The 24,446-nt window shown below is 38.7% G+C and overlaps 1 protein-coding gene and 2 pseudogenes across 1 annotated transcript in view; 1 reads left to right on the top strand and 2 right to left on the bottom strand.

Annotated features, from left to right (window-relative positions):
- BEND6 (BEN domain containing 6) overlaps positions 1–21,639 on the top strand; it is a 56,169-nt gene extending 34,530 nt beyond the window's left edge. The window contains exons 4-7 of the mRNA XM_037136414.2: positions 12,101–12,327; positions 13,653–13,845; positions 14,723–14,859; positions 20,775–21,639. Of these exons, the coding sequence (XP_036992309.2) occupies positions 12,101–12,327; positions 13,653–13,845; positions 14,723–14,850 (548 nt within the window). The 3' untranslated portion in view covers positions 14,851–14,859; positions 20,775–21,639. The remainder of the gene's footprint in view (positions 1–12,100; positions 12,328–13,652; positions 13,846–14,722; positions 14,860–20,774) is intronic.
- On the bottom strand, positions 18,722–21,224 carry LOC119042656 (rho guanine nucleotide exchange factor 39-like; annotated as a pseudogene).
- A 1,690-nt stretch (positions 21,640–23,329) lies between the features above and the next one.
- Positions 23,330–24,446, bottom strand: LOC119042658 (transcription elongation factor A protein-like 4; annotated as a pseudogene).

The following is a 24,446-nucleotide window of genomic DNA, read 5'->3' as shown; positions in this document are numbered from 1 at the left end:
TCCCTTTTTTCTTGAATTCCCACCAAAAATAAACTAAAAATGCACAAAAGCACAGTAAGAACACTCCAGAGAAGACCACAGCGGATGAAAGAGACCAATAAAATTTTAGAAGCTGAAAAGCAAGTTGATGAATCGTGACTGACTAAGACCAGAGAAATCTGAAAACTCTATGGGGGTGGGGAGAAGATAGAAGCCAAGAAATTAAAAAGAAGTAAGCCACCAAAGAACTTAAACGCATAACCCATAAAATAGACATGAACAACGGTGTGGGGGTTGCCGAGGGAATGAGGGGTGCTGGGTGAAGGGGGACCAAGGGGAAAAAATTGGGACAACTGTAATAGCATAACCAATAAAATATAATTTTTAAAAAATTTTTTAAAAAGAAGCCAAATCATGCAACACAGCTGTGGAAGGCTTAGGAATTGTGCTATGAAATGGATTACAATAGGGCCAAAGTGTGAAACCTGGAGGAGTCTTTGCAAAACATATGTAAAGACGCTGTGGACCACAAAGTTACACATTCTTCCTGTGGAGCCTGCGACTACCCCTCTTCACCACAGCAGAAGACAGGCTTTTCTTCTCAGGAGAGGGTGACCCAGAGCTATGGATTTAAGGAAACTGGGCATAGCAGAGGGAAGGAGTGTGATTATATGATGAAATTCTCTAACATGGAACATGAAGATAAGAACAAACAGAGAAAAATAAGGTCAAAGAAAACAGAAAACGCAAGGAGCAGAAGAAATTTTCATGAAGCAAGAACAGGGTAGTTTAACAAGGGAAAATTAAAGAACAAAGCGATAGGGGAGACCTAGAAATTCCATAAAGTGTCTGGAAGTTAAATCCAAAAAAATTATTGTAGATATTGGAGCAAGAAGACAAAGAAAAGTAAAATAGAAAAGTTTTGGAAAAATAGTGAATTAGTCCAGGAGGTAGAAACTCCAAAGACAAGAGCTCCTAAAAGAGAGAAAAGAGAAGAAGATGCTATTTTTAAAATTGAACAATAAATTTCTGGAACTGAATAACACAAATTTCTGAATTAAAAGATATCACGAAAAGCAAAAAGGCATGTATAAAGCATAAATTGTGAAATGTCAGAACACCAGAAATAAAGGGTAGATTGAAAAGTTTGCAGAGACGACAAGCGTGTCTTATGCTAAGAATCTGGAGTCAGAATGGCATTGAACTTCCCACCTGCAACACTGGAAGCCCCAAGGTAATTAAGCAATGCCTTCAAAATTCTGAAGAGAAATGATTTAAACCTAGATTTCTATACCCAGTGACATCATTATCAACCCAGTGTGAGGGTAAAGCAATATTCTCACACCTACAACCTCTCCATATGTTCTTCCTGTGCTTTCTTTTTCAAAAGCTAATGAGGATGTCTCCTCCAAAATGAGAGAGTGAACAGAGAAAGACATAGCATCCAGAAAACAAGTGGTTGGATTCAGAACGACCAGGAGGAGGAGCCACAGAATGACAGTGAGGGGAAGCTCCAGGATGACAGGTCACCGAGAAGGAGCTAGTCCAGACTATGGAGGGGTATGGAAGGTCCCTGCAGAGACATCTTAAAGACAAATATGAAACTGATAAATAACACAATGTATCAAAACATACTGAAAGGAATTTTACACCTTTGGTAGGAGATATAGAGATACGTAAGAGAAAAAATTTAAAAAGCAAGAAAAAATTTAAAAGCAACTAAAAAAATGACTATTAATTCTAGGGGGAAAAATCTTGTTTTAAAGGAAAGGAATTGTGAATAATATTTATATCACTAAAATAATGGAAGCGCAATATTTATTAAACTAACAATTGTGTAACCACTATACTGGAATGATGGAAAAGGTGAAGATTGTGTATATGTTTGCAAGTGAGTAATAGGTGCGTGTGTGTGTTTCTATGTGGCTGGGGGAGAAATTGAAAGGAGCTGCATTGTTATATTATATAGCCGCACGTCAGTAAATAATTGTGTGAATCTGAAAAAAATCAATAAACAGTTGTATGTGTATAGTGTTATTTAAGACTATGAAGGTAACTACTGGAAGAAACAGGACTGGAGGTACTGGCTTCTAGGAGTGGTAATCAGGGTGCTAGTGACAGAGGCCTCCTGTTTTTCATTAAAAGCCTTATTTTATTAAAAAAAATAACAAATGCCTAGTACATAATAGATGGTCCAAATCCAGTAGCCACCGTTTTTTTGAAATCAGTAATCAGTAAGTTGTTTCCTATATGCAGAGCAAAAATGGTCAGTTACTTTCCTTCAAGAATGAAAAATCTCATTAATTGCAAACAATTACACAGTATCTACTAATTATTTTAACAAGAAATGTGTGGGGTCTAGGAAGAAAAATTCAAAACTCAATGGAGAAATAATACAAGCCCAACTAAATGGAGAGATATGTCTCATTCCAACACGAGAGGCAAAGATCCCATTCATCTCAAATAACTACTAGATTGAATGGAATCTCCATCAAAATACCAGTAATTTTGGGGGTTGGCTTTTGGTAATTTGACAATAATTATTCTAAAGTTAACCTGAAAGAATAATAGGCAAAATCAATTAATAACATTCTGAAAAGGAATGTGAGGACATAACTTTTCAACATTAAACAAGATAAAGTTCCAATAATTAAAAGCAACTCCAAGAGTTGGCAGATAATGGACAGAAAAATGTCTCCCAAACAGAACCTCATGTGTGCGATAAATGATCCTGAAAAACTGCAACAGCGAGGTAAAGAGTGTGGCTTTAGAGAGGCCAGAACACTGGATACAAGCCCTGGCTCTGCCGCCTCCTAGCTGTATAAACTTCTACAAGCTGTTTAGCCACCTCAAAAATAGAAATAATAAAAGAAATGACCTGGGTGACATGTAAGCATCCAGAACAGAGCCTGGCTGTAGCAGATGCTCTGTAAGTATTTGCTGCTGTGGTGCTCACTGTCACAGGTGGTCAGGGCCAGCTGCCTGGGTGTGTCACCTGTGCAGTCGCACGGGGCCCTGCTCTCAGAAAGGCCCCACTCAGTGGTTACAGGCTCTGGTGATACCATATTAAAATTCTTATGAAGTTTTCAACAAAGAGTCCTGCATTTTCATTTTGCACTGGGCTTGATAATTTATGTAGTGCATCCTACAAGTCAATGAGGAAAAGGATGAATTATTCCACAAATCAACCCCAGTGTGTAGGGGAAGGGGCAGATTCCAGTCAGGTCCTCATTTAACACCATGTGGCATATTAACCACATAACTAGAGTTTAAATGAAATCTCCATGTTCTGAATTTAAAGGGGAAGTACCTGTTTAAACATGATGAATTTTATCTTCAAGAATTAATAATAAATATATTCCAATATTGTTCATTAAATAGGCCTACAAACAAGAATCCAAGAGCAAAAAGCCCTCCTAGCACCTGGATACAGTCTTCTAACACCATTTTTCACTAAAAAGAGTAAGGGTTCTTTGTAGAAATGGCTAATTCGAAGTCTTGCACAGGAGATGTACAAAATGAGCCTTGTCAGGAGGCTTGAACAGGAAATACTTACTATATATGAACATCTTTTCATACCTGAAAGCAAGGAAGTTAGCAAAGACTATGTGGACACGTCGACTCGGAGAGGTTGCCAGTGGCCAAACGTGGGACAATTTGAGCACCAGTAAGAATGAGAACCACAATAGACAGACATATCACATATGTTTAAATACATGATTCGTAATGGTTTGCTTAGAAGAAAAAACTTGATGGTCATCTGAAAGAACCAACATTATTTTGAGAGCTAGCAAATATGACCAAAAAAATCAAATGTTTATTCTACCATTATTATGTGAAATGAACCTCCACATAAACAAATAGTTGAAAAGAGAAAGTTTCCCCTTGTAGAATTCCAGCTAATAAACAGAGAAGAAAAATTTCAAATACATTTTGCGACCCCTATGACTTAGTGAATCTAACCAGGGGTCATCAGTGACTGCAAATATTATCAAAAAAGGTAATATTATCATATTACCATGAATGAACTGCCATGTGATGGAACTAAAAAACTACTTAAATATGATCAATTTGTAACTAATACAAGGAACACAAAAATACATTAAACATCATTTTTGGGTTGTAATCCCAGACTATCGGAAGCTTTGCTGGACAAATGACCCAGTTTCTTCAACTAATAAACTGCAAGGAAAACTAGGGAGGGGAAGCTTATAGTTAAGATGAAAGAGACAACAACCAGTTGTAATGTATGGACCTTACTTGATTCCTAATTCAAACTAACTTTAAAATAAATGAGACAATCAGAGAAATTTGAACAATTACTAGTTTTTTTTAATGACATTAAAGACCTATTGTTAAGTATTTCTGGCTGTGACAATGGAGTCATAGTTATATATTTTAAATTTCTTACCTTCTAGAGATACATATGAAAATATTTACAGATGCTTTGAGATAATGCCTATGATTTGCTTCAGGTAATTTTGAGGGTGGAGAAAAAGTGAAGGGCATATAGATGAAAAAAGATTGCTGTGAGTTACAACAAGAAGATGGGCGTTTACTATTTTTGTGTTTAAATTTTTCCATTGATAGTCTGAAAATTATATTTGGGGAGAGCTTACTTGTAAAAAGATGTTTAAACTCTGCAGACATTTGGGGAATATTTAACTGATCTGAATGATCACTGACTTATAAAGCATAAAATAAATAACATACTAAAAATAAATAAAGTAGCAGTTTACTGCTACTTTAACCAAAATAAAAACTAAAAATGTGTGTGCTTCAAAAAAAATCTCAAAATTAAAAGATAAACACTCTAAGAAAACTACAATTTATGAGAAATAAAAGGTTAAAATGCTCAATGTTAATAAGAATAGCTAACATATAGTGCCTATGATGTACTGGCCACTCATATGAGCACTTTACAAAAACCATTTATGTTCTTATAAAATAGAAAAAGTACTAATATTCCATGGTCTAACAGGTAATTCACAGAAAAAGTTCGAGTCCTAAACAAATATACATTTAATTTCACAATAATCAAATAACTGCAATTTAAACAGTGCTAAGATTTTAGTCTATCAAAATAGTAAAGACTGTTGTTAGTGATCAATGCTTGTTATTGATGGTGCAGTGAAGTGGCCAACTCTTACATAGCTAGTAGGCACTTAAGCTGGAAGAATCTTTCTGGAAAGCAATTCAGCAATATTCATTGCATCTAAAATCATTTATACCTTTGACCCTATTATTATGTTTTCAGGAATTTATAGCACTGACATGATTATAGATGCATATGAAGATGTATGTATGTGCTAAGCAGTTTGTCAGATTTTTGTTTGTAATAAAGAAAAGATGGAAGCAACCTAAAGTCCAAAAGGAAAAAAAAAGGAACATTTAAATAAATAATAGAACATCAGTACCTTAGAATCTTAAGGAACCATTAAAGTTGTATTTTCAAATGGAAAATAACCTATCGACAGGTAAATGGATACATTAATCGTGGAGTATCCATGTAATTGAATATCAGTAACAACAAAAACCATGAATGACCAAAATAGCATGAATGAATCCCAAAACATTATACAGAAAAAAAAGTCAGACAAAAAGAGGAGAATATAATGTTTGAATTCATCTATGTGGTATTCTAGAACAGGTAAAACTATCTAAGACTCAAGACATCAAATGAATGGTTGTCTCTAAGGCAGGTCCAAGGATTGACTTAGCAGAGTCATGAAGCAACTTTCTGAGAAGATGGAAATATTCTACGTTGGGATGGGTGTGCACCATCCAGGTGGATCCTTTTGTCACACTTAATCTATTTAATGTCTGCTCAGACTTTATGTAAGATCTTGTCTTTGATTCAATGTAAATTAGATCTCAAAATTCGTATTTCCAAGAAAATTTCATAAAATAGGAAAATATTCAACTTACAGTCTTAATTGGAAAACAGAACAGTGATACAAATCTGCATATAGAGCATGGTCCTGATTATATAAAAGAAAATATGTGAATATATAGAGAGACACACAGACATGACAAAGACATTCTAATGAACAGGTACAAATTTAATTATTAGAAAACACAGTAAATATTCTTGAAACTTCTCTTTATACAAAATTCCCTTCTTTCTTTATGTACTAACTTTGGACTTCCTGCAGTTCCTCAAATACAAAACTTGCATTTTCTATGCCTCTGACGACCTCCTCCTTCCCTCTAGCTATTGAATTCCTCTTCAGCCTTCAGCACTCATGTTGGTCTTGACCTCATGGAAGCTTCCTATGCCCCCTCCCTTCTCATGCTGGGTCAAGCACATTTTATGCTTCTCTTCTGTGGCACTTAACCTAAATATAAAAGGCCAAACTGAGAGGCAATAGCATTTTTCTGAGATCTGAAAGAGTAGCTATTCAGGAAGCATTAATTCAGGCAGAAGCCCAAGTAGTGTTTGGATTAGGAGGTAAAGGCAATGGGGTGTTTATGAGAAAGAGGGGAATAATTACATCAGTAGGAGGAAGGAATTTCTAAAGATACAGATAAGCTAACATAGTGATGCTAGTTCTAAAGAACGTTTTTAAATTTCAATCTGGCAGCCATAGTATCTGCTTTCTTATCTTTTCAAACAGTTGTTTGGGTTACAATGCTCCTTTGGGTCCAGTCCAAAGGCTGTTTCAGCCAGTTTTAATACTCCAAATGTTTGAGGAGTAAGATTTGCAAAGGCAGTTCCTCTAGAATGGTGGCTGACTCCATTTTAAAGTGGCTTCATTTGTATCATTTTTTACATACTTAATGATTGTAATTTTTCATTTCTCTAAGTGTACCTCGAGTTAGCCAAACTGCAAGTTTAAGAGCACTGTCCTCTAGACTGCCAAGTCTGCTTAAGACTTCTTACACCAACTGCAAATTCGGGGGGTTTCCAAAATCACCCTCAGTTTCAATAATTTGCTAGAGAAACTCACAACTTAACTGGAACCTATTATATTCACAGTTTCATTTATTACACTGAAAGAATGCTAATTAGAACCAGCAAACGTTCTTGTTGGAAAAGACACATAGGGCAGAATCTGGGCAGCTTCCAAGTGTGAAGCTTCCGAACATTGTCCTTACATCATGCATTACCCTCTGTGTTAGCAGAGCCTGGCACCAGGTGTTAGACCTCGGTCCCTGAGTTCAACTACAAATTCAGAGCCAAGAAATTCAAATACAGGTGCAAGTTTTTTCAGAAAGTCACAGAGGTAGAAGAAATAAGTTACAGAGACAAAAAAAAAAAAAAGGGCCCTTGGAGCTTAGGAGAAAGAGAGCAAAGGTACAAGACTTGAGGGAAGAAAGGGGGAGGAAAGGCTCGGGTGTGCTCTAGAGAGAACAGAATTCTCAGGAAAGAAGGGGGTGGGTTAGGAGTGGGTTGTGTGAGAGAGGGAGGAAGGGAGAGGGAGAGAGCAGATGGGTGCAGTCCTTTGTCTTGAGGGTTTTTACCTGAAGATCTCAGGGGAGATCTCTTTACTGGAAGATCTCCATAGACTATTCATCAGCTTTCCAGGTGTGTCTCCTCAGGGTAATGGTCCCCACTGACTGGTCAGCATTAGGGCAGGGGGTCATTAGTCATCACAGCTGGTCCTGATATCAGCCTTGCCCCACTGGGCCTTGCTGCTCTTCTGGGCCTGGAGCAGAAACATAACTGAGGCCTAGATGTTATCTGTAGTTTGGCCAAAACTCTACCTCTGTAGCCAACAGACATGAGGCTTTGTTCTTAAGGTTACTTGATGTGGGTCAGAACTTCATTGGCCTCAGGACTTAATGCTTAGGGAAGTGGCTGTGTAGAGGTTTGTACGTGAGTCCATGTGGCTGTTCTCTGGCTCCCTTGTTCCTCCCCTAAGGGCTTCTACCACAGGACTAGTGACATGCCAGGGGAGAGAAGGTCAGGGGAGGGTCCTAACCACATGACCAGTGATATGAAAAGCCAGGGATTCTAAACCGCATGACCAGTGATATGGCAGGAGAAGAAAGGCTACCCCGAGGGGCTGGGGGAGGAGCTCCTACCCCAGTTTTGTCCATATGTAGGTACCTGGGGCTTTCTGCCCTAGGAACCTTCAGTGCCTGGCCTATTGTTCCTGCTCCGCTCATGGCTAACTGCCTGCTACACTAGCATTTATGTGTTACAATGTACACGCGGTGTCGTCCATCCAGGAAGCTCCCCTGAGCTTAGGTGTCCAAAGTTTTTATTGCATAGGCATGACTGACTGATTGATTGATTGATTGATTGCCTACATAGCTGAACTCAGTCTCTAAATCTTTCTGGCTACTGAGTACGATCATTCCTGCCCTGAGAAACCCCTTAGCATAAACTATAAAGTGCAGTCTGAGGGGCTCACCATAAATGGCAGAGACACTCCTACTGAGGAATTTCCAAGGATTTAGGATTGCCTCCCAGGATCTAATGGGGAATCTTGGGGGCTTGCAGGGTAGGTCTCTCTTTGAGCAGGGGAGATTCTTATTTCACAGAATGGTTATATAAATAATATCCCTCACCCCACTCTTACTTCCAAAAAGCTGGAATCACATCTGGGTTTGCTTTTGGTTTCATCACCTAACATAGTGGTTGGAAAATGTTGAGAGTCTGCATGATATAGCACAGTTACTCTTGAACGATGTGAGGTTAGGAGTGCTGGCCACGCAGTTGGAAATCCATTTATAGCTGACTCTCCAGAAACTTAACCTCCCATAGTCTTCTGTTGACTCAATGCCTTACCAATAACATGAGCAATCAATTAACACATTTGTATATGTATTATATTATATGCATTCATGACATACTTAAAGTTTTCTTAATTTTCTAGGTTATGCAGTTTGTGAGTTTTTTCAAATTGTCACAAATCTCCAAAATTTTTCCAAATTTATTTATGGAAAAAATCTGAGTATAAATGGACCTGTGCAGTTCAAACTCATGTTGTTCAAGGGTCAGCTGCAGTCTATAATGTGAAATTGGCAGAGTCTGAATTTGAATCTTGGTTCTTCTTTTCACTAATTGGGTTGACCCTGGATGGGTTATTTACCTCTCACTGCCTAACTGTCCTCATCTATAAATTTGGGGTAATGATAATGCATATCTCAGAAAGTTGCAGTGAGGATTAAATAAATAACCATGAGTTAAGTTCCCAGGATAATGTGTGGTACAGAGTAAAAGCTAGGTCAGTGTTTAATATTATTAAATGCCCAATGAGTAATTTATGATTGAATAAGTGTGGCAAAGGAGAAGTACTTAGTAAATATTAATTGAATGAATATAAAATTCATGATTTTCTTTTTTAGTAGATTTTCCAATTTTTCTTTTAATATAATACCAGATGTATCAATATGCCTAATTTTCTACTCTTAAACCTTATTTTAATATATTTTATTGATTATGCTATTACAGTTGTCCCATTTCCCCCCCTCATTCCCCTCCACCCTGCACACCCCCTCCCACCCACATTTCCCCCCTTTAGTTCATGTCCATGTGTCACAAGTTCTTTAGGTTCTATATTTCCCATACTATTCTTGCCCTCACCCTGTCTATTTTCTACCTACTGTCTATGCTACTTATTCTCTGTACCTTCTCCCCCCTTCTGCCCTGTTGCTAACCCTCCATGTGATCTCCATTTCTGTGGTTCTGTTCCTGTTCTAGTTGTTTGCTTAGTTTGCTTTTGTTTTAGGTGTGGTTGTTAATAACTGTGAGTTTGCTGTCTTTTTACTATTTGTATTTTTTATCTTCTTTTTCTTAGATAAGTCCCTTTAACATTTCATATAATATGGACTTAGTGATGATAAACTCCTTGAACGTGACCTTATCTGAGAAGCACTTTATCTGCCCTTCCATTCTAAATGAAAGCTTTGCTGGATAGAGCAATCTTGGATGTAGGTCTTTGGATTTCATGAGTTGAAATACTTCCTTCCAGCCCCTTCTTGCCTGTAAGGTCTCTTTTGAGAAATCCGCTGACAGTCTGATGGAAACTCCTTTGTAGGTGATTGTCCCCTTATCTCTTGCTGCTTCTAGGATTCTCTTCTTCATTTTAATTTTGGCTAATGTAATTATGATGTGCCTTGGTGTATTCCTTCTTGGGTCCAACTTCTTTGGGACTCTCTGAGCTTCCTGGACTTCCTGGAAGTCTATTTCCTTTGCGAGATTGGGGAAGTTCTCCTTTATTACTTGTTGAAATAAGTTTTCCACTGGTGGCTGTTCCTCTTTCTCTTCTGGTACCCCTATAATTTGGATGTTGGAACATTTAAAGATGTCCTGGAAGTCCCATTTTCCTAAGCCCTCTCATTTTTTTGAATTCTTGTTTCTTCATTCTTTTCTGTTTGGTTGGTTGTTTCTTCCTTCTGGTCCACTCTTTTGATTTGAGTCCCAGTTTTCTTTCCATCACTATTGGCTCCCTGTGCATTTCACTTCATTTCCCTTAGTGTAGCCTTCATTTTTTCATCTAATTTGTGACCAAAATCAACCAGTTCTGTGAGCATCCTGATCACCAGTGCTTTGAAGCGTGCATCTGATAGATTGTCTATCTCTTGGTTGCTTAGATATATTGCCTCTGGGGCTTTGATTTGTTTTTCTGTTTGAGCCTTTTTTTTTTTTTTTGGTCCGGCTGCGCCTGTTATGTATGAGGAGCAGAGCCTTAGGTGTTCACCAGGGCGGGGCAACCCAGTGGCTGGGTTGTGATACTGCATGTGGGGGTGGGGTCCAAGAAGGAACAACGGCACTTGCTCCATTTTCTCTTGGATTTCAGCCCCCTCTGCCACTTCTCATAAGCAAATTGGGCCCTTCTGGTGCTGGTTCCCATGCAGGTGGGCATGTGTACGTTCTAGAACCCTGTGCGTCTCTCCAACAAACTATCCTGTGAGTCTGGGAGTCTCTTCTGGCACCTCAACCCCCACAAGTGTTTTCAATCAGTGCTTTTAGGCTTTATTTCCCATTTCTGGGGCCCTGGGTTGCGCGGTCTGTCTCACTGTCTGTTTTTGTTTGGTTTATCTGCATGCGAATGTGTGACCCTTGTCTGCCAGCCACCTTGCGTGCCTCACTGGGTCTCCTCATTGCCACCCCACACCTGGCGTCAGCTAGCTGCCGCCTGTGCACCCAGGTCTGCCAGCCACTGCTTTTTCCTGCCGCGAGCCCTCTCCACTGGCGACTCCACCCCTCTTACTGGTTTGGATGAATGGTTGTCGGACTTCTGCAAGTTCAATTTTCTGTCAGTTCTGGTTGTTTTCTTGTTTCTAAATTGTTGTTGTCCTTAATTTTGGTTGTGCAAGGAGAAACAGTGTGTTTACCTATGCCTCCATCTTGGCCGGAAGTCAAACCTTATATTATTCTAAAGATATGCTCAATAATATGCTTAATTACAAAAAATTTCAATCTTTTTGTCCCTCAACCATAAAGTGATGAGTTGAATTAGATAGGGTTCAAGGTGACTTCCAACTCCAACAAACTGTTATTTGTTCTTAGGAAGCAAACTAAATATAACAACAGAGAAAACCATGTTACATGGAGACATGAAACCTTTGAATGTGCAAGTTTCTATTGAAAAACAGAACAAAGAATAAATTCAGTTAATTACCAGAATTCATCTTCGATATGTGAAAAAAATAGATTTAACTTGTGGCAATGAATTTTTATTAGTTTGATGGAATTTGACTCCCTGGCAAACCATTCAAAAAGGTCATATAAAATTTATTTTAATTGGTGAAAAACAGCTTGTTTTATCTTAAAGCTGGCCTAATGTGAGTATGTGGAAGGTGATTGATAACAGAATCAGTAATGTCTCCAAATAAGAGATTAAACACTTTCAAATAATACTGTTAGCAATTAGAAAAAGAATCAACTCATTGAAACATTCATTTTAGTTACAGTGTAATGCATGAACATTTAAATATGATCTCTAAAAGTTTTGAAATTGATTTTTTATTAGTAAGCAATTACATTACTTAATAATATAAAGTAAATATGTCCCCAACACTCTTCTTGCTGTGTTTCTTTTCCAGAGATAGCAAATGTTAACAATTTGTCCCACATATTTTTATGCATATACACACAATAGAAAATGTATATATGCCCCTGTTATTAAAAGTCTTTGTAAAGTGCTACTCTTTCTTGCCATTTTAGTGTTACCACAAGCAGTCACCCAGTTTGAAGAATTGGTTGGTATGGCGGAGGCCGTGCTTAAGGGTAGAGGAGCCCTGGTCACATCTGCGTCCACCCTCTGGAGAGCGACAAACAACTCCTCGCCAGATTCGTTTGCCTCAATGTGCAGTAATTCTAACTCTAATTCTAATTCCAGTTCGCCAGTCTCCTTGAGAGCTGAAGAGGAGCATCATACCGATGAGAAGCAGGTCAGTTGAAACACCCACCCTGTCTCTTTCTGGGACATAGTTAAATACAAAAACTAAAATAAGAGCACAAAATAACCATTGTTTTATCAGATACCTTTAGGAAATTTGCAGTCATAACCATAACATTCCAATTACATGAAACAATTTTTTATGATAAATATAATATTTGTAAAACAAATATCCAGTTTAGAAAACTAAAATCAAATGGCGGATAGTGATGAAATTTTTAAGGTAAAAAATTCTTAATCCAGTGACAGAAGGAAAGCTATGCATTTGAAATTATGTCATTGAGAGAGAGTAAATTTCATCATCTGCGTACTGTCTGGACAAAATTCCTTCTCTACTTTCTTAATTTCTTCTCATGAAGAAACAGAAGCTAAGAGGGCAAGAGTTTTGTTTGAATTGGGTATCATCATTGGAAAATATGACTTTACGAGCAGTTATTAAAGATGAAAAATCTAATATGCAGAATATTTGAATCTTAGTGTATTAGATTTCTGTTTCCATATAACAGATTACCACAAAATTAATCATTTGTAATAATACAAACTTATTGTCTCAGAGTTGTTAGGTCAGAAGGGTGGTGACATAAAGTCACCACTCCTGGCAGGTGCACTCCTTTCTGGGGGCTCGATGGAAGAATCTGTTTCCTGTTCATTTGGGTTGTTGCAGAATTCAGTTTCTGTGGTTGTAGACACTGAGTTCCAGTTTCCCTGCTGACTGGAAACTGAACGCCATGCCTGCTTCTAGAGGCAACCGCATTCCTTGCTTTGAGGCCCACTTCCACTGCCCTCAAAGCCAGCCAGGGCGAGCGAAATCCCTCCCACTCTTTGAATCTCTCCTGCTTCCTGTCTTGTTTCCTGCCCCGTTCTTCGGCCTCCCTCTTCTGCATGTAAGGGATCCTGTGATGAGATGGTGCCCACCTGGACAATCCAGGATAATCTTCCAGTCTCATAACTTTAATCACACCTACAAAGTTGTTTTTCTCATGTAAGTAACACATTCACCAGCTCCAAGGCATGGGGTGTGGATATCTTCAGTGGGCCATTATTCTGCCCACCAGACTTCGCTGAAGCACCAAATCTAGATTCAATAGCAAGTTTTGTGTATAATACTCTTGAACAACCACCTCATACATATTGGGAATCATATCAAAGGTAATATTAACCCAAGCCCCTGAAATACCAAGTATATCCTAAAAGTATAATACATCACCTTAAAGAAGGTTGATTTTGTTTTCTGGTATGCCATAATGAGTAATATCTTTCTCCAGATATCACTTTCTTTTTCTTTTTCCAATTTTGTTTGTCGCTTTTATTTTTTAGTTCAAGATTGAAAAATGGCAGATTGCCCGCTGTAACAAGAGCAAGCCTCAGAAGTTTATTAATGATTTAATGCAAGTGCTTTACACAAACGAGTACATGGCCACACACAGCCTGACGGGTGCAAAATCCTCCACTTCACGGGAGAAAGCTGTCAAACCCGCTATGAATCAGAATGAAGTTCAAGAAATTATAGGTGATAATGTGACTGTATTACATTGTCACAGGAACTTGAAATTACTTTACCCTCAAGATTAACTTATTCCTTTATGATCTTTTTCTTCAAATTTATTTTTTTCTATGAAAGAAGCAACCTCAGGATTGTCTAAACCCTATTAAATATGGAACACTTTGTAGAAAATTTTTACATTAAAAGTAGATATTAAACTAAAACTAAATTTTATATCATTGAAATGTTTGGCTTCATAAAATGTATAGCTTTAGAAAAGTAAATTTAATTTTTAAAATTCAACCAAAATTTCAGTAGCAGTTTGTATCTTGTTTTGTCTTTTTTATCTTGGTTCTATTCCTTATTTTTTTATTCTAGAAAGCCAGAGGTTAATTTAATTCTTACTTATGGTTTTTAAGTTAATAAACTTCTTTAAGTATAATAATTTAGATTTTCATCTAAATCTGTTGCAAATGTCCAACAAATTCAGGGACTGATGGAATGGCAGCTCTCTGTATTTTAATGGCATGTAATTTCTCACTTGGAAAAAGGTCAGTTGGACTCTAGTTGTCTCAGCTGATGTTGGGATGGATAAAATTAAATTCCTAACATTTTGGAGCAAGGAGACAGGATTCAGAGCAAGTTGCAAAGTTAAAGTCCAGTGGTACCACAGGAAGACAAATATGTATGTTCTGAATATATAGCATAGACCTTTGTTATCTCTTGCTTTGCTTTGTAAAACCTGCCTGTATATTCATGTATTTAAATGTCTCGTGGGTGTTTGGGCTGCTTTCGCAAAATGAAGGCAAAATTGTAATGTGGATTGCTTCATGTCTTATCTCAGTTCATACCGTAAGATGCAAAGGTCTCATCGAGTGTTTGTATGTTACTGTGGTCCTTACAGGAGTCACCAAACAGCTATTTCCCAACACTGATGACGTCTCCATCAGAAGAATGATAGGGCAGAAGCTGAACAACTGCACCAAGAAGCCAAATTTAAGCAAAAATATGAACTCTCAGGATATTAAGTAGATCCTTTTGGTAAGTACCTTAAATCTTCACAATCCTTGTAACGTAGCAAGAAGATGTAACACTTTTATCCTTGGGAAAGCATGTTCCAAACACTCTACTGCAGAATCTGGTGGTCTGTGAAATGCTGGTATTCCTGGGGGTGAGGCCGGGGACAGGAAAGGGTATTTAGATTTGGGAACAATGAGTTCAGTTACACAGATTTTCTTTTCCTAGAACCTCTCAGATATTTTGATACCCTTTAATATGCTCAAGTGCACTGGGAATCTTTAAGAAGAGGCTATATAGTATGTAGTATTGTCCAAACGGGTTTTACCGAGGAACTTCATTTTTTCCTCCACAGAAAACACGTTCAGTTGTGGGTAGCGATAGCAAGGAGCCGAAGGAGGGACATGGGACAATGTAGGAAGTGTTTCTTCAGAACAGAGGTGATGCACACCCTTGGGGGAAATCTGTGGGCCATCAATGGGACTGATCTCACAACCCTAAAACAGTGATTTGACCTGTGCACAAACTCCTGGCTGGAAGTATTAAGGGGTTTTCTACACCATCCCCCATTCTGTTCCTCGTTGTCTTTAGATCTTTAAATCAGGTGTTATCGTTTGTTGGTTTGATAAAGATTTTTACCAAGATGTTTGTCCTATGCTAAGAAAAGAATTATTTCTTTTTAGTGAGTTCTGAGGGAGATACATTTCAGACTCCAGCCCTGCCCTAGATAAGAGTGTGAAATGGAATTTCATGCTTGCTTTAGCAACCCAAAGTCCTGGCTGTTTCACTTGTGCTCACTTTTCCTCTCCATTATTTTGATGGGAAATATGTGAAAAAATATGCATTATTGTGTTATTAATATTTTAATTCATAAATAGAGGTATTTAGTAAACACATGAGGGAGGTTTTGGTTCATTTAACTTCTACTCTGCCTGTTCTCTACCTAACCCTAGCCACCTCTAAGATCGTTTTGTCTTTTTTTCCTGTGTCCGTGAGTTCTTTCTCTTTTCTGATCTATTTTGCTCTATCCTTCCACCCCCATCCCCGACCAAGAGCTGTCAGCCTGCTCTCTATCTATGAGTCCGTCTCTGGTTTTCGTCTGACCATATTTTAAATGGAACATGGAAGTGCACTGATTGCGGTAATTCAACCCACCCGTCTTACACCTGTTGCTGACCAGCACCCTGTCCTCCTTGAGGGTCCCTTACTGTTTTGCTATAGAAGTAAGGCTAGTGATGAGGGGCAGCAATAATCTTTCTTCCTTAAAATCAAACAGAACCACTTATCGCAACTTCAGATGTCCATTCCCTTGGCTCATTTATAATGGGTAGGCTGGCTTAAAGATTTACAAAAGATAAGGACATCTAATCCCCAAGTCCAATTCAGTAGACTGTGAATTTCACAACTTCTCAGTTAGTAGATAACTGCTTAAATGAGCCCTTGGAACATAACACTTTGACACGGGGTTGCCCTGTCACTCTGGTATATCATGGCCATGTTCCCTCTCCAACTGCCACTCGACCAGACACACAAGTCATAGAGCTATCTTTTATAGCACACTATTGTATTTCAGAGCCTCTCAAAGCACAACAATAGTCTAACTCCTCCTTTTTTAATATCTCAGACTGCCCAGGGTAAGCACAAATCTCATCTCTGACAAGATCAGTCAGCAGTGTTGAAGAAACTGAAGTTAAAAGATTTTTATATCAGCTTTGTTTGTACTTGCCAATAGTAGTGTTGCTAAATCACCTGGATATGGCCTTAATTAAAATTCTCAAAAAGAACAAATCCTTTGCTATGGACACAATATGTCCCAGTGCCTTCTGAGCCTGAGCCTTTGTTGCCAAGATGCTTGTGACAGAAATGGGTGTGTCTTGAATCAGAAGTAGAGATTAACAAGGTGTTGGAAGTAAATATGTTTTGAATGGAAAAAAGTTTGTTTTAATTGACAGGCATCTTTCCCTTGAAGGATAGCAAAAGCAAAATTATTTAGAAAAGACTGAGAAAATAAGCTAGGAAGCTCAGAAAATACCCTAACAATTTAGCCATGCTTGAGGTAGTAGCCAGACATAGCACCATCTAGTGGTCATTGGAACCCAAAAGGTGACTACACTTTTAGGCAAACCATGCCTCCTGCTCAGCTCCTGTCCTTACTCCCCCCAAATATTATTTGGAAAAATATTTTTTCCTTGCATTACTATTAACAGGTGCTATATTTCAAAATCATATGTACTTACATGAATTCTTATTCATTCAAAAAGCCCAGCATCCCCCACTGACGGGCTGTGGTGACTGTGGCTGCCACCCATTACTGAGCTCAAGGTTGCCACTGGTAGTTTAGATCTGAAAGGACAACCATTTCCCAAGTAAGACTCACCTCTTTGAGGATTAGTGCCACATTTCATCCTCCCTCCTTTTTCATCTATTCTCTCTCACTTCTCTGACTGCTGTGAGGCCAAAGTGAGAGGCAACAAACATTTGAGATCCAAAAGAATAGCTGTTAGGAAAGCATCGATTCAGGCAGAAACCCAAATAGTGTTCTGAGTAGAAGGGAAGGCAAGGATTATTTATGAGAAAGGGAAAGGAAATAATTACATGAACAGAAGGAATTTCTATTGTTCAGAGGATCTAACACAGTAATGCTAATTCTAAAGAATGGTTTTAATTTTTACTCTGGTAGTCATAACACCTACTTTCTTATTATCTTTACTTACAGCTGTTTGGGACACAATGCTACTTTAGGCCCAGGACAAAGGTTATTTTGCCCAGTTTAACATTCCAAGGGTTTGAGAAATAAGACGTGCAAAGGCCATTCCTTGGGGATGGCAGCTCTGACTCCGTTTTAAAGTGGCTCCATTTAAATTCTTCTTTTCAGTGCCTTTAAGTTGCCAGCAGCTTTGCACGTTGCCAAGAGCTTGATGTTGCCAACCTTTCTGGCCTTCCTCCATTTTTTTGCTTCTCTCTTATAGAAGCTAAAGACAATTACATTTATAAGAATAACAGGATACTAGAATACCACCTCTATAACATCCCACTAAGTGGTCCACAGCCTTCTCCAGAAATATCCAATGCTGCCTCAGTATATATAATCCCTACCATGATATTACATATGTGTATATTATAAGCTAAAGATGATCTATCATAGCAGTGCTGAAACAGGATAGCAGGGCTTTTCTCTGCTGCCTCTCCACTGAGGGTTATTTGAAAATGGCTGAAGTTATTTTTGGTTGTTCCAACTGGGTGATACTACTGACATCTAGTGGATAAAGCCAGGGATGCTGTGATACATCCTCCAATGTACAGGGACAGCAAAGAATTACCCAGCCCAGAATACCAACTGTGCCAAGGCTGAAAAATCCTAGTCTAACATGTTTTCCTTATTTTAGAGATAATGAAACTAAAGCCTAAAGTGGCAAAGTGAACTGACAGGGTTATACAATTAGTGACTCTCAGAGAGCCAACGCTAGGGTACAGTTTTTCATATTTCTTTCTTTTTTATTTTTTGGTGGCGGGGGACTTCACAAAAAGAAATTTACTGGGATCCACAAGGAAAATAAATTACAGAAACCATATGCAACATAAAAATGGCCACGTTTGCAAAGCGGTGACCTGGCCGTAGACAAGGCGTGGAATCTGTCAGTCCCAAATCTCCTCATCTCTGCTGGAGGGGCCAGTACAGGACAGGTTCAATTGCATAAGACTTGGTTTCTGGCTCTTAAGAGCTGGCCAGATAACTCAGTGTGGCTTAGTTCCAGGCAAACACAAAATGACCCTTCTCAAATCATGAAGGACTCTGTGTTTCACTTAGTACTAAAGAAAATTCCTTTGTACTCTGACCCTGACCTATCCCTGAAGTATCCTGGGTTCTGGACTTTGTAACATTCTTCTAGTTCTTCTGGCTTCTGATGAGCAAGGTCAGACTGTGCTACCAGCACAACAGCACCTCCTGGTCTGTGGACATAGCATTAGCTTCTCCCCTGGAAAAATGACAGGCTGAGCAGACAACCACAAGGACCTCCAGTGTGGCCAGAGACTCTGGAGTAGACATTGGGCCTTGGGGTAGAGGGACTGCCAGGCAAAGGTGCCACTCTGCAGCAGATGGAACACAGGTTGAGGATTGGCCATGAGGGGCAAGTCAGAGAACAAGAAGGACATTCGGGAGAGGATCCCCTGGGGGAGGCACCACCAACTGGTTCCTGCATCAGCCAGCCCTGGTGTAGGAACCAGCAACCTGAGGTCAGCCCCTTTGCCTGGCGTCCACTGAACAGAGTTTGGACATGCTGGAGGAGCTGGTCATTTTTCTGTTTCTGCTCAGTGGCAAGGGCTTCTTGGGTAGTCTCACTTTTTAACCAAACAGCCCACGTGGGCTACCAGTGCTCAGGGAAGTTGGGACTTGAGTTTTCTACCAAAGCAACAACCAGATTCTCATACTGTTGGAGCCTCTGCAGAGCCAGAACGAGCAAGTCCCGAGCTGAAGGCCTCCAAACTCAGTGTGGCTTTTCTGAAGCTGCACAAACTTCCAGAAACATTTGCTCCTGCACCTTTGGAAAGGTACTAGACCTCTCTGAATTTACCTAGCTCAGGAATGGATCCAGGATCTGTGGAACCTATAGCATGTAGAATGTGGAAAATTCTCTTTAAGAAAAGAAACACAAAAATTATTAATATATAATTTGTTACAACAGTATATATTAATTTTGAATAAATAAGTCATGCAAACTACATAATGGTTAAAAGTTAACAAATTTCTCAAATTCCCATTATGTAGAGGAAATTACATAATACTGTTGTTAATATCTCTACAACACTTTTATTCTATTTGGGGGTGATCACATACACATTAGTTGCCTCTTCATTTGAAAACAATTTTGTAAAGCCTTTTCCATAAAAAGAATAGAAAAATAATTTAGACTATCCTCTAGCATACTTGATAGAAAAGTGCTTTTGTTTCCTTTTTTGACAGTTTACAGAGGTTTGTTTTAAGTTCTCAACTCTTTATTAAAAATGTGATTTGTAGGATTGTTGTCAAGTTCAGGAAACCTCTATTGAGTTTCTTTGATACCTGAGCTGTAAGATTTCAGGGCATTTCAAGTTTTCTGTGGAGTAAGTACTCTTAAACATTCTTTGAATTGACCATGTTCATAGCATTTCTAGAAGACATTGCAAACTGGAATGACCAGCAATAATGGAACTATACATGAACGAGATTGCAAAGCCAAAATATATATTACAAAGCCAAAATATATATATCTCCCAGTCAGTCCTTAACCAAATCTCAGAAATGCTCACTGACACTCTGTGGGTACAGTTAGAGGACAGACTGTGAACGAGGGGCAGTTACCATGGAGAGAGACAATGGTCTTAACTGATTATGGCTGAAGTACCTAATTTTGGCAGATTTAACAGAAACACATAAACATGTGAGGACATTATAGAGCCTCTTTCTTGCAAGGTCCCAATGCAAGTAAATGTTATTTGCTTCAGAGTAACTCTGCCTCTGACCAGCTTAGCTCATTTGGTTTTCTTGAGTTTTGAAAGAGGTAAAGCATATTGGGGATATTGCCTGATATTTAAGGATCAATAAATGTTACTGAAGAATGAAAAAAGAATTGTTGATAAATTTTTAAGATGGCTGATGGGTATGTGGGAATGGTTCATTTTACTCAGTGTGTTTGAAATTTTACCTATTAAAAATTTCTTAAAAGTCATTTTGAATCAAAATGTATGTTAAATATTTCATGTTATCTTAACTGAAATTCTGTGAATACATCATAAAAGAATTCATAAGTCACCTCAATAGTAATACTTCTTATTAACAATTTGTATTTTTAAGCAGAAATTTGTACTGGACATGACAGTAAATAATTCATACCACTGTTAACATACTATAAGAATTCTAAAATGAATTTGCTTTGTTTTTTGAAATTTGCGTCTTATAGGTACTATCAGCATCTGAACTAAAACACCTCCAGTTTTAAGTTTAACATTGGATTTTGTTGGAGAATCTGCCACCTGCCTGGCAGTGAGCACAGAAACTCGGCAGGGACAGGCTGTGAGACATCTGTGACATCGATGGACTCTTCCGAGGGAGCAGCAAGCCTGCTGAAGAAGCTGCATGGAGATTCCACCCTAAATACCCACAATGCATCAAACTAGAGAATTTTTAGCGAATAAGCATGCGTTATGATTTCTTGCATTTTTCTATTCCCAAATGCCCCTGTACAGCTCAGTTAACACGATAGTCGACTGCTGTACCTGTATCATTACCAGTCACTCTCCGTTTCAGTTTTCGGATCCTTCGCATGAGCACACGTGTGGAGCCGTGTGGTGAAATAAGCAGTGTTCACGACCAGCAGAGCAGCAAAGTCATCCCAAAACCTGGCAACCATATCTCACCGAGCAATAGGGTTTTAGCAATAAAACTCAGGATAATTCTGTACTTAAAATGTATAAAGTAGAAGCAAAAACTGAGAGCAGCAAGACCTTTTATTTTAATATGAAACTATTTCATTGTAATTCTAAAAAGGAAATAAACCCAAATTTAATTTTTATGATTGTGAAAACAAGGCATCAACTTTCAGGTAAAAAAAAATTTATGTTTACATGCTTCTAACTTTTTATTGCCCAAAGTAAAATTATAGATATGTAATGTCAAATATCAATATAATCTAAAACATTCTTCATCAAGAAGCTTCCCCTTCGATGTCAGGTTGTCACACGTGACAACTCTGCATGGCCACACCACGCTTCTTCAGTGCGCAGAGTTAGGTAAAAACTTGTAAATATAACAGAAAGTACAGTACTGGGGACCCAGGGAACATTCCATAAATGTTGCTTGATGATAATGTAGTTATACAAAATGAATATTCTTAAGGAAATAACTTATGTTAACATTTGCTACTTTTACTTAAATATAAATAAATACCATTGAAAGCATAAAAAGTATTTGCTTGTTTTCATTAATGTGTTGAATCCGGGTGTGAGGATCCCTTTCTATGCTGATGGCTTCTTTACCCACACATCAAGGCTATGTGGCTCTGCCTTGTTTGTCCTCCAAAGAGCTCTGCTGTGTAGAATATACACACAATACCCATAGTAAATGTTCATTCTATGGGGGAGATACGCACAATGCCCAGGGTGCTTAATATTATACATGTTATTTCCTTTAAAAAAAAAAGTTGTAATATAAGTTTTGACTAGTCAATGGAAATAAAATTTACTTTGCAAAACACAACTGTATTATTCAAATGAAACATCTATGGTTCTTCCTTAAAGTGTTTTCAGATAGCCCTGGCCAGATAGCTCAGTGGGTCAGAGCATTATCCCAGTACATCAAGGTCATGGGTTTGATCCCCAGGGAGGGCACATTCAAGAATCAGCTAATGAATGTATCAATAAATGGAACAAAAATATTGATGTTTCTCTCTCTCTCTTCTTTCCTTTCTAATATCAATCAATAAAATTTTTAGAAAGTATTTTGAGATAGGCTGATATTTTTATGGATAATAGAATGTATGTATTGTTTTTAATTCAGCTTTATATATTGGTTCTAAATTAGTTACAAGTTAAGAAAACTATTGAAACTGAAGAGAGTACCCAGAAAGCAATTGACAGCCATATATGTGTAATGTACATATTATGTATTCACATATATAAGAATTTAGAATATGGCCCTGGCTGGTGTAGCTCAGTGGATTGAGTGCAGGCCTGTGAACCAAAGGATCACGGTTTGATTCCCAGTCAGGGCATGTGCCTCGGTTGCAGGCCAGGTCCCCAGTGGGGGCCACGTGAGAGGCAATCACACATTAATGTTTCTCTCCTTCTCTTTCTCCCTCCCTTCCTCTCTCTCTAAAAATAAATGAATAAAATATTTTTTAAAAAAGAATTTAGAATATGATTAAAGTAGAACCTTTAATAACTGGGGAAAAGGATGTTTATCCAATAAGTGATACAAAAAAACTGGTGAATGAAAATTAAATTTCTACTTTAAGGCATATTTCATGAAGAATTACCAATTAACAAAAAGTAAAAATGGGACTAAGATGAAAGGACTATTTTTGTATTCTCTGAATGGGAAAGCATATCTAAATCTACAGTAACTACTGCAAAGTGTCAAAGAACATTTTACTAACATATGAGTTCTGCATGTCCGTCCTGAGGTCTTCCTACACATGTGGTGTCATAGTTTGTTAAGATTTTTCATCCCAGTGTATGGTCAGCATTTTCATTTATTCTAATGCCATTTTTCTTGTGAACATTTTTCATGCATTCATTAATTTTGCAGCTTTTCTTCACACTTAAAAAAATAAAATCTTGTACAGATGCTGGACCATAGCCTTTCTTGAACACATTTTTTTAATTGGTTCTGCAAATTGTATTTTTCTTTTAACTTTGCAATGCACCATAAACATTTTTCCATGCAAAGATGAAAATCTGCTACTGAAACACAGAGGGCTGCAGCTGGGTAATGAGAGTGACACCTGAAGCTAAGCATTCACCTGAAGCCCTGGGCTGGCAAATGCCTGCCGGGTGCACTATTCGAAAGGCCCTCAAAGCCCTTTTGTGGGGCCCTACTGCCACCCCTGAGTTCCCTTGGGCCCCTTTGGTAAAAGGGTCCTGTAAACTTTTCTGCATCCACATAACCCTCCTCTCCTCCAATTTCTGTCTGGTTTTCCTCATCTTATGCTCTGCCCTAGCCATCTCTTCAAATTCTCTTATCATCTCCTCATGGCTCAAATGCTCGTGGTGTATGGCCTCTTAACATTCCTGGAGGCACTGGGCTTTCCTGCTACATCATCCCCAGCAGGGTGCTTTCCATGGCTGGTTTTCCTTCGTTTGGTTTTTCCCTCACACACTGGTTTTCCCAACTTTCCCTCTATCGCTGGCTGTCCTTCTTTTGACTTTCCCCCCTTCTCTGTTTTTTTCCTCTCCTCTGGTACTTCCTCAGCTTCTGTCTTTCTCTTGCTTCCTCTCTTTCCCTCATTTTCTAACTCTTCCTCATCTTCCAGAGTATGCACTACTTCTGGCTTTCCAGCATTCTGAGGCTGTTCTTTGTTTTTCCATCTCTCCTCGATTTTCAGGCATTCCTTCATTTTCGCCGAAGTTTTTCCATGTTGAAACGCTCCCTCCTTTTCCTGTCCTGCTGAAATTCTGGGCAGGTTCGTCCTTTTCCAGCCCAGCCTAAGGCTAAGAACAGATCTTAAAGAAACTGGGGCAACAATCAGGAGATCGCAGATGGCTCAGGGTCCCACCGCAGTGAAGGAGAGTGGGTACCCAGATTGGGTTCCACATTGGTGCCCGGGGGAACTCATTTTTTTAATGACACAATTTTTTCCGGGTCCAGCTATTTACACAGGGGTTCATGGATGGTGGGACGGGCCAGAGTTCCTTTTCAGGCTTCAAGCCTTTCCAAGGACCTCTCTTTCCTGTCATAGAGACCACTGGTTCAGGCCGGCATGACTCCTCTGAGAAATTTTTAGTGTAGCCCTGCTGCCTCCTTTCTCTGACCCAGGTTAAGTCTGGAAGGATTTCTGTCACCAGCCCTGCCTTCCCAGGTCATTCACAGCAGCAGCTGCAGCAGGTAAGGAAAATATAAGTAGGGTTACCTGCAT

The sequence above is a fragment of the Artibeus jamaicensis genome, unplaced genomic scaffold (genome assembly GCF_021234435.1).
Source record: "Artibeus jamaicensis isolate MK-2021 breed Jamaican fruit bat unplaced genomic scaffold, CSHL_Jam_final contig_388, whole genome shotgun sequence".
Classification (NCBI taxonomy): Eukaryota; Metazoa; Chordata; class Mammalia; order Chiroptera; family Phyllostomidae; genus Artibeus; species Artibeus jamaicensis.
Note: the sequence above shows the minus strand (reverse complement) of the source record. Positions and strands in the feature narration are given on the sequence as shown.